The sequence below is a fragment of the Filicampus tigris genome, chromosome 10 (genome assembly GCF_054856515.1).
Source record: "Filicampus tigris isolate MCC_2025a chromosome 10, RoL_Ftig_1.0, whole genome shotgun sequence".
In the NCBI taxonomy this organism is placed as follows: domain Eukaryota; kingdom Metazoa; phylum Chordata; class Actinopteri; order Syngnathiformes; family Syngnathidae; genus Filicampus; species Filicampus tigris.
The window spans coordinates 23,974,730-23,989,041 of NC_141226.1; the positions used below are offsets into that span (position 1 = coordinate 23,974,730).

At 42.6% G+C, this 14,312-nt stretch overlaps 2 protein-coding genes across 4 annotated transcripts in view; one reads left to right on the top strand and one right to left on the bottom strand.

Moving 5' to 3' along the window:
• Positions 1 to 3,018, top strand: part of pth1r (parathyroid hormone 1 receptor) — a 64,127-nt gene extending 61,109 nt beyond the window's left edge. For both annotated transcript variants that reach the window (XM_086042671.1, XM_086042672.1), the window contains exon 13: positions 88 to 3,018. In XM_086042671.1, coding sequence (XP_085898797.1) covers positions 88 to 477 — 390 coding nt within the window. In that variant the 3' untranslated portion in view covers positions 478 to 3,018. The remainder of the gene's footprint in view (positions 1 to 87) is intronic.
• Positions 3,011 to 12,031, bottom strand: tmie (transmembrane inner ear). Of its 2 annotated transcripts, none has more exons than XM_086042673.1 (4): positions 11,907 to 12,030; positions 9,775 to 9,892; positions 7,969 to 8,118; positions 3,011 to 4,521 (listed from the first exon to the last, which is right to left on the bottom strand). In XM_086042673.1, exons 1-4 carry the CDS (start codon positions 11,991 to 11,993, stop codon positions 4,271 to 4,273), a joined length of 606 nt encoding a protein of 201 aa, XP_085898799.1. In that variant the 5' UTR covers positions 11,994 to 12,030; the 3' UTR covers positions 3,011 to 4,270. The 2 variants fall into 2 exon arrangements, with proteins under 2 accessions (XP_085898799.1, XP_085898800.1); XM_086042674.1 differs by lacking the exon at positions 3,011 to 4,521 and adding an exon at positions 7,043 to 7,856 and having other exon boundaries at positions 11,907 to 12,031.
• Between the last annotated feature and the right edge of the window lie 2,281 nt (positions 12,032 to 14,312).

A 14,312-nucleotide genomic window follows, 5' to 3' on the forward strand; every position in this document is an offset into this window, starting at 1 on the left:
GTGAGTTGTCCAACCAAATGTGCAAATGCCAGCATCTCCTGCCCAAAGTAAAAGAATGCCTCTCAATGCACCACGCGGCGTTCAAAGGTGCAAGCGGAGATCAAGAAGTCGTGGAGCCGTCGAACCCTGGCGCTGGATTTCAAGCGGAAAGCGCGCAGCGGCAGCAACACGTACAGCTACGGCCCGATGGTGTCGCACACCAGCGTCACCAACGTGACCGCCCGGGCGCCGCACGCCCTCCACCTCACCACCCGGCTGGGCCCGACGCCGGTCAACGGGCACCGCAACCTGCCGGGCTACATCAAGAACGGCTCGGTGTCCGAGTGCTCGGCGCCGTCGTCGGGCCAGGAGATCCGCGCCGAAGCCGAGGAGCTCTGCGCCGCTCCGCCGCAGCGGCCGCCGGGGTGCGGCGAGGCCGAGGAGGAGAAGCCCTCGCCCGTGCCGGTGGTGGAGGAGGAGCGGGAGACGGTCATGTGACCCTCTCCGGAAAAAAGAGGCGCCCCAAAATCTTGTGGCCAAGACAAGACGCTTTGACCTGCCACAGTGAATGTGCAACAGTCTTAAAACAGGCTGTCTTTTTTTAAATGACTTTTATTTCTTTACATCCACTGCCATCATTTTATGATGTTTTTTTTTTTTTTTTGTCCCTTTTACATTTTATGCTATTTTTTTGGTAGCATAAATCAGACTGGAATTTCCAGGAAACAGCCTTAATCAATCCCACGTGGAGATTTTTTTTTTTTTTTTTTTTTTTTTTTTTTAAAAGAAGTTGCATTGAAAACATCCTCATCAGTGTTCAAGGGAAGGCACTCAGGTAATTCATGTTATGCTTTTGATTTTTCCTTTTAATTGAGGCATTCAAGCATTTGGCAACTTCTTCTACAAAATCACCATTTTTCTGCTCAGTGCGAGCCATTTCACCGTTTAAATGAATGTTTCCAGTGTCCGTCGATGTTGTTTGTATTTGGCATGACTGGAGGACCTCCGAAAGCGTCTGTGTGTCTCATGTACGTTGCAAATAGACATTTCTATCAAGCTGATCCAGTGCTATACTGTACATGCTGCTTTGATGATGTACATACAAGTCACAATGTTTACAAATGCCATTCAAATTGTGAGCTCATGTTGCAACTAAGTATTTCTCGTGGCTATGTACATTTTCTCGCCCTTTTGTGATATTTGACGTGTGTACAAAAGTGCAAATCTAAACAGCAGCATTTTAAAATTCCACAATCCATACTTAAACCAAGGTGTTTTTTTGTTGTTGTTGTTGTTTTTTATACATTGGTCTGCATGTTGACCTAGTGGTTAGCAAGTCTGCCTCACAGTTCTGTCTTTGAAGCCCAGCTACGGCCTTCCCGTGTGGAGTTTTTGCAGCTTCTCTCGGTCACGCATGTTAGCTTGACTGAGGACTCCAAATTGCCCATAAGTAAGAATTGCCTAGTTGTGCTCTGGGATTGGCTGGCGAACAGTCCAGGGCGCACCCCACCTCTCAACTAAAGTCCGTTGCGATAAGCTCCGCCTCACTCGTGACCGAATGAAGACCGGCGCTCCAGAAAATGGGTTCAAAGTAAAAAAAAAAGCCTTCAAATGTGTTTTCCAAAAGACGAACAGAAGCGAATGCGAACCTCTGCACTGTTTTGGGACACTTGGGTGGGACGACGCTGGAGCTTTTTGCCTTTTTCCGAGGAGCACGTCTTCACCTTTAGGGGAGTTGTCAATGCAACGTGAGGAGCAGTCGATTTCAGGAGTTGAACGTAAAGATGCTGTGAAGAAAATTTTGTGGGATTTTGTACAATTCCAAAAAAAAAAAAAAAGGCATGCACCGCAATTACAGTGGAACCTCGAATTTTGAACACAAACCAAGCATGACCTCTCATTTGATCGTGTTTGAAAATTTGTTTTAAAATTCAAACTCCCAACGTTTGACTTTAGAGGCATATTTTCACGTGAAATTTTGGTTGCACGTCGAAATCTACCAGGATGTGTGTTCAACAAATTCTCAAATATTTGGGTTGGATTAAGAAACATTACAGGCATATTTTTCACATGTTGGTTAACCTCCAAAATGGGCAGTATTGTCCTAATAAATTGTAGTTGGTTGAACACTAAAATGTTCAAATTTGGGAGTGCGTCTTTCATCATAATTTTTTTTAAACTCCAAACAAACATTCGATTTTAGAGACCTATTTTGTCGTAAAATTTGGTTGAACTTTTTAGAGACGTAGCTAAAAAAAATTGCGGTTGTACACCCAAATGCATGACTTCAGTGGTGTATTTTGATCACATATTTGGGTTGAACTCTGAATTGTCTTGAACAACTTTAAGGACGTTGGACTTTGGAGGTTCCACTGTCGTTGAAAACTGACATGATTTGGTATTAAAAGGTTTCGTTTTGAAATATGTGTGGCAGGAAAAAATCTCATTTTCATGGAGATGATAAATAGTCCACTTCAATGTAATCTATTAATTTTTTCATACAATTTCTGACTACATTTTAGTGAGAAACTCAGCTCCATTTTTTTTTAAACCAGAAAGCTCCAACCCCAGCCATCCCACCGCCCCTCCCCACCCCCCCAGCCCTCCATTACAAATTAATTCTTAATCTTCTTCATTTTAGTGTGAGCTACTGCTGTTGTTCAGAGGAAATCTGTTTTTCACTTTATCACGGGTGAAATCAACTGTCTAGACCTCTTTAATTAAAATATCACAGCTATGGACTTTTGCTAATAAAGGAATAAACACCTAGGGAATAAGATGGTATTTGAGCACTTTATCGCTATCAATATATAATCAAATAAATATGATGCAGTCCTCTAGTGTGATTGTATCATGTCAAATGATTGTGTTTGGCAGCCAAGAAGCATATGGAGCTAAAAGTTTATGGAAGTACAAAACATGTCTTGTTGTTGTTGTCTTTTTGGAGCCTGTTGCCATGGAAGTGAGAGGTCCAGTGTACATACATGCGTGTCTAAAATGTGGCTTGTGAATAAGACAATAAAAGTGTTAGTTTACTGGTTCCTGAGAGAGACTGTATTTATTGGGAGTATAATCATCATAAAATGGAAGCGCCACCAATAGTGGCAGCAAACATTCGGGCCACCGTCAGTTTACGTGGTTACCTCGTCGTGAGTCTGACTGCTTTTTTGTACGCACATTCACTGGTTTTTGTGAAGGTGTTTGGTCATATTTCTTTTTTTTCTTTTTTTTTTATTTGGGTCCTAAAGCGGAAGTCAACCCAAACATATTTTTTTTCAAGAATATGTTCCCAGCAGGCCCACTTGTTGAAACATGTCATTCTGATTCATATTGCGTTAGTGGAATAAGTGTTACTCCACTCGTCTTTAGCCATCTCTCGTGGCGGTCATTTTGTCTTCTGTCGACCGAAAATGACATCACAACTGCTCACAACGACCAATCACCGCTCAGATTCAGAAAACAGGTCAGCCGTGATTGGTCGTTGTGAGCAGTTGTGATGTCATTTTCAGTCGACAGAAGACAAAATGGCCGCCCCCAGGGATGGCTAAAGACGAGTGCATTTTGCTGCTTAATACAGCATTCGGATTAATTTTGCATTTGTGGGATATAAATTAAGCAGCAAATTGCACCCATTTTTGGCCATCTCGGGGGGCGGCCATTTTGTCACTTTTGTCGACTGAAAATGACATCACAACTGCTCAGGGCTCAGGTAACGACCAATCGTAGCTGAGGTTCAGAAAGCAGGTGAGCCGTGATTGGTCGTTATCTGAGGAACTGTCAACGGTTCTCATGAAGAAAAAAAAAATTGCTGTTATGTACTTTTCGTCCACTTTTCAGTTCTCAGAATGCATTGCGGCATGCAGTGATAATCCATCATGAAGTCTTTCATCATTATCATTTAGGTGTTTTTACATTTTCCGTAGTTTGTTGAATGAACAGCATGTCTAATGCCGGTCTTACACCAAATGATTTTCAGTCTCCGACGAAAAATTGAAAGTCGTTTTTGAGCGTCGCAGTGTGCTCCTGTCACCTCGATCAATTCGTGTAAAGTGCTAATGTCAGCTGTTTTAAATCAGCACGCAATCTTTGTGTGTGTGTGGGCGGAGTCAAGCATTTAGGTTCAGCCAATCCTCGATCAGCGTTCTGTAACCAGGGCTCACTCAAGCAGCTACGTTCGCAGTATCTCGCGATCAAACTACAGTGAGAAAGGCGAAGCGAAACTGCATTGATGTAAAATAAATCGAATCGTTCAATTCGCGTTCCGTTTGACCACCGCAATGTGTCCTTAACGTCATTTTGGAGCTTTCTTGCCGCCTCCTTTGGCTCCTCTGTCTCCCTTCTCCGATGTTTTCCTCCCTTTTCCTTCGCCGCCTCCTTCCTTGCCGGCCGCCGCCTTCTGCGTCTTCCCATCGCCTTTGGCACCCTTGCCTCCTTCCCTCCTCGCCTCCTTGCCCTTCCTCTCGCCTCGGTCGGCGTCCACTTTGCCTGAGACGGTGGCCACGGCCGCCGCGTCTTCCTCCTTCTTGTCCTCTGCTTTGGCAGCTGTGTGGCGAGACAGAGAGACATTAAAAATGCAGATGCTTGTATTGTGGGCTGAAATGAAGTCTGCTTAAGTAGGAGGCATGTGATGAAGGCGCATCTGTCTCTTGTGTGCTCTAATGAGCTCGCTCCGTTTGCGACCCGATGTGATTCTTTTTAAGTGGTGGACAAAATTATCATTCTTTTTCAAGGAGCTGAATATAAGGACAAGGTCAGCCGAGCTAACGTCTTTGCTGTACTAATGCAGATGGTAAAACACGTAACTTAGTGAAAGTGTACCAAAAAGAGCACGGAACGGGTCAACTCTGGAATGCGAGGTGTATTTTTCTTACAAACTTTTAGTTGAAGTCCAAAATGGTCAGCCTTATGGGTTATCTATCTATCTATCTATCTATCTATCTATCTATCTATCTATCTATCGCCATCCGTTTGTCTCAAATGTATATTTTTCCAAAAATCAGAATGACTAGAAGCATGTTTACCCTAATGTCAAATAAATAAATAAACTCATTAAATTAAATTAATAAATAAATACCGCCTTTTATCTCTAATTTGAGTGGTGGAGCTCCAAAATGTATGCCAGTAATGAAGCCGCATCTGCCCCCGTGTGTTCTAATGAGCACACTCTTTTTACCCCCGTGACAGGTTCCTTTGAAGTGGAACACAAAAGCAAATGGTCATTGTTTTCCAAGTACACCAAGACAAGGTGAAATGAGACTGTCAATGTTATTCTTATGGAGATACCTACATGGAGGGGAGACAAATCTTTTCAAGCACTCCAAAAAAAAACTCAACACAATCGTTTTGTAGAATTTTGTGCAAGAAGTCATGCATTTCACTACTTTGTGATTTCAGTGGAAATGTATGGAAAATCAAAATAATTTCTTCATACAATTTCGGCTTGGATGGCTGGACGGACGGACGGACGGACGGACGGCTGGATAGATAGATAGAACCTCAGTGGTCTTGTTCAGACTAAAGTTAACGCGTAAGGCGTTTTTTGTGGGGGGAAAAAAAAGACGTATAGTAAGGCGTTTTTTTGAAAAAGAAAACAACCATGTATAGTCTTCTTGGTGAAAAAAGAAACGACTGTGAGATGTCGACAATGTGTAATCATAATTAATTATATCAAACAATATTAAATGTGAAAATATGGAACAAACAAGAAGTATAACCGAAAGCTGTCTAAGGCTTGAATCGAACCCTGGTCATCCATATCACAGTCATCTGCTCTAACCACTCAACTATTGGTGAAGATAAGTTGTTAGAACTGAAACGACGTATTAGCATCATGAATGCTAATGGATGCATCAAAGGCATTGATTGTGAAAAAAAAAAAACATGTATAGTAAGGCGTTTTTTTGTGATGACCATGTGAATGCGTGTTTTGTGAAAAAAAAAACGACCATGAGTAAGGCATCTAAAAAAAAAAAAAAAAGACCATGTATAGGTGGCGTTTTTTGGCAAGAAAAAAAAAAAAAAACGACTGAGATGTCGACAATGTGTAATCATAATTCATCATCAAACAATATTAAATGTGAAAATATGAGACAAACAAGAAGTTCAGCTGAAAGCTTTCTCAGATTGAAGTCAAACCCTGGTCACAGTCAACTGCGCTAACCACTCAACAATGGTCATCTTCATGGACCAGCTGTTACAACAGACATTCAACAAAGTGTAAGCATGTTGATTGCTAACGAACGCATCATTCAAAGGCATTGTTTGAACGGAAATGAGACGACCATGTATAGTAAGGCGTTTTTTGGGGAAAAATAGCGACCATGTATGGTAAGGTGTTTTTTTGTGAAAAAAGAATGACCATGTATTGTAAAGCGTTTTTTTGAAAAAAAAAAAAAAAAAAAAAAAAGCGACGACCATGTATAGAAAGGCGTTTTTTGTGAAAAAAAAAAAAAAAACATGTATATATAGTCAGGCGTTTTTTGTGAAAAAAAAAACGACCATGTATGGTAAGGTGTTTTTTGTGAAAAACAAATGACCATGTATCGTAAAGTGTTTTTTGAAAAAAAACAAACGACGACCATGTATAGTAAGGAGTTTTTTGGGAAAAAAACTTCCATGTAAGGCATATATTGTGAAAAAAACAACCATTTTTAAAGTAAGGTGTTTTTTTTTTTTAAAGCAACCATATATAGTAAGGCGTTTTTTGGGGAAAAAAATGACCATGTAAGGCATATATTGTGAAAAAAACAACCATTTTTATAGCAAGGCGTTTTTTTTAACATAATTTAAGATCCTCCCAAAACAAAACAAGCTACAATATAATGTGAAAGTGAAACTGTTGAAGTAGGACTGGAGAAGACACGTCAGTCCTGATTTGTCAAATTGTCATGGTCTGTCTTTTACCTGCGCACAGCACAGTTAAGGCACACACACACACACACACACACACACACACACACACACACACACACACACACACACACACACACACGCACACACGGCTAAAAACATTTGTGAAAAGGGCAGTATTGATCCTATGAACAGTACAAGAGGAGAGTGTGAATAACTGGATTTATTTGTAAGTGCACAAACATGCGACGACTGCCTACATCACCACGTTATCATGTTTCACTTTGCTTTCACATTCTGTTTGTTACGCTTACATTGGCTAAACGTGTGCATTTACTTACATACAATACAATAAGAGTATCCTGCAAAAGAAATAATCAATCATTCGCAAAAGTAACCCTTGTAGCCCTTCATGCCGGCAAAGACAACTACAGTACTTGGACAATGGCTACAGTGGACAATGATGGGCTCACTATTTGGCAAGCATTCATGAATTACTTACGGCAAGCAACTATATTTGGTAACTTGAACTTGAGCAACAATGGACACCTTCTGTACTGCAGTAGAGCCACGTGACTGCTCCCGGCCAGTAAGCAAAGACAGAATAGGGTAATATTGAAAAATATATGATTTGAAAAACTATAAATTTGTATAATGAATGTAAAACATAATCAAATGTAAAATAAATATAGATGTAGTCAACGCATCTCACTGTAACATGGAAGAGTGAGCCAAACACATTAGGCTAACACTGGTATGTTTAAACGCTCCAATTGAACACGGTTAAGTACAATAAAACATAATCGCTGCCATGATCCCACACACGGCAACAAAGGCGAGGACAAACTGAGAGAAGAAGAAGAAAGAAGACGAAGAAGAAGAAGAAGAAGAAGATCAGGCCGTCTCAGGCAAAGAAAGCGAAGCGGCCTGCTCTTCAGCGAGGCCAACCAGCGAGCGCTGACTGTCAGTACGACTCTCGCTTTGGACCTGCTCTGAGAGCGTTTGGACGGCGGACGCCTCAGGAACAGCTGGAATCAACAATCAAAAGAATGGCGGGGGAAACGAGAAGAACAGTCAAAGGAGAGAAAAGGGACGACGGCAGAAGTAAGAGAAGTGAGAAACGGAGAGGCAACAACTTACATCCTGGCACCTCTGTCAGCTCGTTAAGAGGTGGCACCGTCTCCAACGTGTTGGCATATTTCTTGGCGGCCTGTCGCTGCGCATGGCGCGCTTCGATTTCCTTTTTGGTCCTTGGGATTCGACATTTGAAAATACAACACAGCGTGATCACTAGAGAGGGGAGGTGAATGAAAAAGATTTTTGGGGTCAGTTATCAGAGATTTGTTTCTCAATACACATTACATGCCTGAAAAGAATTGCTTTAAATGTGAATGAACAGAACTGCGCAGGATTGAAATGTGACGATATTCAGCGTGTAGTTAGCTAGCTAGCTAGCGATTACTCTTCCCTGGAGGCCACAGTTTACAGAACAGCTCAGCGTCGTTATTTCAATTCTCAGGTCAGGACTCGACGCCGCCAACCAGCCCACAGCCTGTCTGCCGGCGGACAATTGCCGCGGAAGCCTGTTAGCTTGCAAGCTAGCTGGGTGGCTAGCGCCTCTCGTCGCATCACGGTTAGCCCAGCTATGATGACTTGGTGGGATTTATTCCAGTCACAAGAGGTTTTAAGCACTGGTTGTGACTCATTGCTTTCAGATGCTGTATATTTGAGGCCCTTTTATAAGTTATAAGCATTATGTTGACGTTTCACTATTTATTCCGGTCAGCATAAAAAAAAAAAAAAGTGTTACACAATCATATGATAACCATAAAATTAAAAAAAATAGCTACTCAAAAATGGCTTTGACTGAAGCATATCTGATAAAGATTTGTGTCATATTTTGTGACATGATACTATCCACGCTGTACTTGATCATTGTGGCACTTTGTCATTGAACAAGCAGACCTGAGAGAATTTCCTCACCGACCCGCGATACACACGAGACCGAAGTCGGAATGACAATGTGGTAATTGTTTTGCGTTCCGGCTGCCAAGGTAATCAAAAGCAGAAGGTGAAACAGAACTACAGAACGACTACACCTAAAGTTATGCTCCAAAAACAGGCCAATCTTGGAATTGTGGTGTACATGTGTCATTTTGGGGTCCAATTAGATCATTCTGTGCAGGCTGAGAGTGGCAAAAACATTAACATCTACGTACGGCTTGTTTTAATAAATAGTCTGCTGTGTTTGAGCTGGTGTTGGATGGAGGAGCAGCCGTGGAGCGTCACCACCTGGCACACACATTGTGTGAAAAAGTCTCGTGATGCCAACAGCACAGAATGTCATTTTCAAAACAATTTTACATCACATAAAGACATAATGAAACAGAAGGTCAAGCAATTTTTTTTTTTTTGCTTCAGTTTGGTGGACATTGTGCTGCTCCTTCTGGCCACCTGGGAGCTAATAGTCACCCAGATACACGGTGACATCTCAACTCCTCAGTAAGCCAGCAGGAATACTGGTGCTCTTTGCAGAGGATAAAGAATAGATGCCTGTCACTTTTGTAGAATTACAATTTGTTGCGACCCGGATGAGTAGTTTGGGGTGCGAGAGGAAGGAGAAAAAGATTTGCGAGCATGTGTCTGGTGCAGGAAGAAAAAAAAAAACGTGCAAGGAGTCGGCCATTTTGGTCCGAAGCTGCCATTTTGGGCAATTGCAGGAGTCATCCTTTGACGAATTGAGCCCCAATCAGAAGCAGGTAGACGAGACCAAGGGCCAATGAAAAATTGAAACGTTTTTTTTTTTTTTGCCTGTAGCATCTCATTTGGGATGAACATGCCATCAAAGAATTTGCTCATCATTTCGAGAGTTCCTCATGACAAAAGTGGTGCAAGTGGTGGCCCGTTCATCGCAGCTTTAATCATTATCAGTGACGCGCTACCTACCAATCGCTAAAACAAACACAGCAAAGATGCCGATGACCTGCCATAAGCGCAGTCCCCAAAACACCACAGTCTCTGATGTGACGGGGTCTGGCTTTTTCGGGGGGTCTGTGGGTAAAAGCTGAGGTGGTGGCAAAAGAGAAGACAAACAAAAACATGCTTATTAACCCACTCAAGACAATTGTTACACATAAATATATACATAAATGGACTTTCACTTGTATCTAGCTCATTTTTTTTGGTTTTATTTACTTCCTGTGGGAGCTTCCCTCTGCTCATTTTGCAGCCAAACTTTGAGCAGAGTCACTGTCAGGTAAACAACGTAGTTTTACTTTAAAAAGTTACTCGACGTCTCATTATAGAAATCCCAAATAATTTTCGCACCTTGCAAAGCCAAATTAAAAAAACTTTTTGTTGTACCTCTTTGATGTATCGTTCAACAGTTGTATTTTTCAGGAAAAGAAATCGTATTCAAGGGTCAAAGAAAGCTTTGAGAACAATCTTTGACTTTGAATTTTTTTTCCCATATCGATTCCAAGATTTGACTCAAGTAAAATATCGGTTCCAAGTCTCGTAAAGAGTTGTAGTTGAAAAATACGATTAATCACGGACAATTTTGCGATTAATTAGTTAAAATAATTTAATCACCTGACAGCACTAATATATATATATATATTATATATAGTTGTTATCGTCCCGATACAGCTACCTGGTATCAGTGCTCGCACATTGCTATCATGCTTTTGTGTGTTGTGTTTGTTATTGAGGTACAGCACGTGTATAAAGATGACGATGCTCTTGTTTCGGCCTTGAATGAGGCCACAAACTGCCGCTGCTCTTACTTCATCTAACTGATGCTCAGCAGGGTCACGGTGAGTGAGATCCACGACCACCAAAAGATCCTACTAATCGTCTTCAGACGTAGGCTGTGGGTTTTTATTTTTTTCCTTTCAAAACATGTCAGTATGTAATGGGGAAGATGATATAAGCATCATTCAATGTTTTGGAATCGGTGAGAGAAGTTTGAATACCACGGGTACAAATCGATGGATAGAGTAGCATAGCATCGACTGCCCAATTACATGTCAGGAGTCTGCTGCGGAAAGTCTATACTTAGGGAGCCAATGGATGAGAAAAGGCTCACTTATTGCATTTGCTGCTGCCACTGATACATTAACGCTATTAGGTGGTGCGCTAGAAAGCAGTAACAACAAGGCCTCACAGATAACAACAAACATTATTAAATCACCATATGTGACTGCCAACATCGATTCACCCATATTTAGATTGTCTGATTTAGTCATTATCCAAAGTACAGTACATGGAACTACATGTTCAAATATAGATTAAGATTGTGACAAATGAGTATTACGCATTAAGGATTTTCTTTGTCAGAAACCGTTCACTCTAACACACACATACTGTATCGGCATAAAACCACTTTAGAATTGTTTGTTGAATCGAAAAAAATCCATCCAAATTTTTTTGGTGAGGAATTAGCATTTTAATGAACATGGCTAAAAACTCCAAAGTTGCTTTTGGACGAACCACACGTTGCTCCACGACTTGTGTGTGGTCATGTGACTGTCTTTGATTAGTAAAATGAAGTGAAACGCCGCTAGATTGGTCAAAGTCAATGGGCAGAAGTCTCTAATAAATTGCGCAAGCAATAGTAAATAAAAAGTAGCGATCTTAACGTAGCTATGGATTAAAAGTAGTGTTAAAAGTACAAGTAGGTTGCATTAAAACTACTTTAACCAGTGCAATTTATTCAAAAAGTTACTCTTCGGTGGAGTACCAACCGCCGGTGCTTCGAAGCGGCCGTACGGTTTCACGTTGGGCAGTTTGACCCCGAAGTCAAGTCTTCATTAACTCCTGTGCTTCAAACTAAATCTTCCCAGATGGCATCATTGCAAGAATGTAGAAGGAAGCGTGTGACTGTAAAACTTGTTTTTCTGTCACAGTTTATTGAAAATCAATACCAACCCGAGGACAAGCGCTCAGTCAATAATTGATCTGGCAAGCAATCAGAGTAAACACGCTGACAGCAATAACCCCAAGACGACCAGAACAACACGTTGGCTAGAGGAAGATGATGACGATGACGATGACGATGAAGATAGTGTCAGGCTTACCTCAGGGTCCGGGATCTGTGACAACACGCAGGACAGGCAGCGGGACAGCAGCAGCAGCAGCAGGAGGAGCACCGCATCGCCGATCATCCTCGTCCCCTGACCTCCCGCCCCCCCCCCCCCCTCCTTCTACCAACCTCCCTCTGTATGACCGCGCCGCGTCAGAATATACCAGAAGCTACCACACCGGCAGCCCCCGTCGCCGCCCCCCCCCACCCCAACCCCCCCACTGCCGCCACCCTCCCACACAGCTGATTAATGGTCTCCCATCCTCTCACAATAGTCTGCTGCCGTTCTCTGCTCCGATGCCGCAGTGGAGGAAGCCAAGGCAGCAGTTGTTGGGACACATCAATTAATTATTAGAGCCGGTGTGCTTTACAGCCAGCTCGCCCTGCAAGGGACACTGTGTCTGTGTGTAGGGGGGGGGGGGGGGGCGTGGGGGCGTGTGTGATGGTAGGGGCAATACAATAACAAGATGGAAGCCAATGGCAGTGAGCCTCCTGGTCTTTATTACCTCACAGATCTGCAGAGGAGTAAGTTGAACACCAAAGGCTGTCTAATTGCAGTGAATGCATCATGCTGAAATGTTTTTTCAACAAAAAGAGGCTCAAATGTGCCTTTACTCGTGAATCTTACAAAATATTTATGTGTGTTCTTACAAATAATGGCCTTCGCTCAAAGTAGATGCCCAGAGCCTAACCCTTCATTCATAAATATACATAAATCTATGACCAAATTACATATTATTAGTGTTATTAAAACTTGATGTGCTAGCGGAAAAAAAAAAAAAAAAAAAAAAAACGAGGTTAAAAATGTACTGCATTTCAGATTTACAAACTGTCGTCAAAATGTGTTGACCGCTGTTCTGAATAACATCTCATTAAAGGTCATTTGAGCAAATGTTGTTCTTTCAGAAGTGTGAATCAAAGCGGTCGCCCTTTGCATTAATCAGTAGCCAAGTAGCAGCTCTCACTTTCAACAAGGTTGGTGACCCCTGACCTAGGGGATAACTGTTGGTTGATTATTGGTCATGCCACAGCTGGAGTGCGCCAACGAAATTCCATGAAGAAGTCCTCATGACTTGCCATGGCCGTGTCAAGACATTAGCATTCATCTGGCGTGCGTCCTGCAGTGCGCAACGCGTCCGCGCACACAAAACACCTGAGGTGTCGGCGGCTCAGCTGCCATGACCTCAGCCAATTACTCTCGTCTGTGTATCTGTGACATCTGTCACACACACACACACACACACCAATCACCAGCAGCAACATGTGATGTGCAGCTGCTCTTTGGTGACATCCTCGTCATGTCAGACGCACACAACAATGCAGTGCGGATGTCTGCATTGCGGAGATCACAGCCGATGAGTCAAACTTCCAGTCACATGTATGCACATTCACATCAATGCGCGCAAGCCAAGGCAACAGATTGTTTCAAATTCACCGGAATTTACGCACTACGAAGCACACTTGTATGCTTTGGGCGCATTCGATACGGCCCTCGCTGTCTTTTAGATTGAGGGTTTGAACACCAGCAAACTTGAGCAGGAAATTCCGAAGCAACCAGCGCCTCTGGGACTTCTGTGCGCGGTCGCATCCAGGCTAAGCTAGCTGCTAGCCCACACCAACCCGAAATACCCATCATCCATCATCCTGGTCGACGTTTGCTCACTGGACAAGAAAACGGACCATTAACAACTGCGCAGCATGACACTCACTGAGAACATCCCGGAATCCGCAATCCAGCTAGCAGGGCTAACATGCTATCAAGCGGTAAGACTCGCGACGAGCGAGTGTGCGTTTACATCAGTGGCAACTGGTGCTGGAATACAGCAGTTGTGTACAAACACTGTTCCCCGCGAGTGGAGCCGATTATCGTTAGTGCCAACCTTTCTACCTTGAGAGGCAATTTACATCAATTGTGATGATTGCGGTTTACACCCCACCGCTAAGAGCGGCAGAAGCAGCCATGTGCTCGTTTAACAGACACACCTTAAACGCCGGTTTCGACATCACAGCCGGACTTCCTTCCACCACTACAGCAACTTGCGTTTTTCAACAAAGGGAGGAAACTTTCGAGAGCCGGCATACTCAAAACTGCAAAGGAACGTACATCTGAGTCTCTGATGACTTCACCATTAACAAATGAGGTCACCATATTCACAGCTCTTCCATCTTAAGTCTAAAATCTCTTGTGAACGAATGGCGTTCTTGAACTTGCATTCAACACAATCATCCCTCAGCAGCTTGTACAAAAACTAGGGATAGATCGATTGTCAGTGCAGAATATCGTCAAAATGCCGAATATCGTCAAAATGCCGAATATCGTCAAATTGCAGAATATCGTCAAAATGCCTAATATGGTATCGGCCTTTTTTAAATATCTGATGGCCGATAATAAATCCATTTA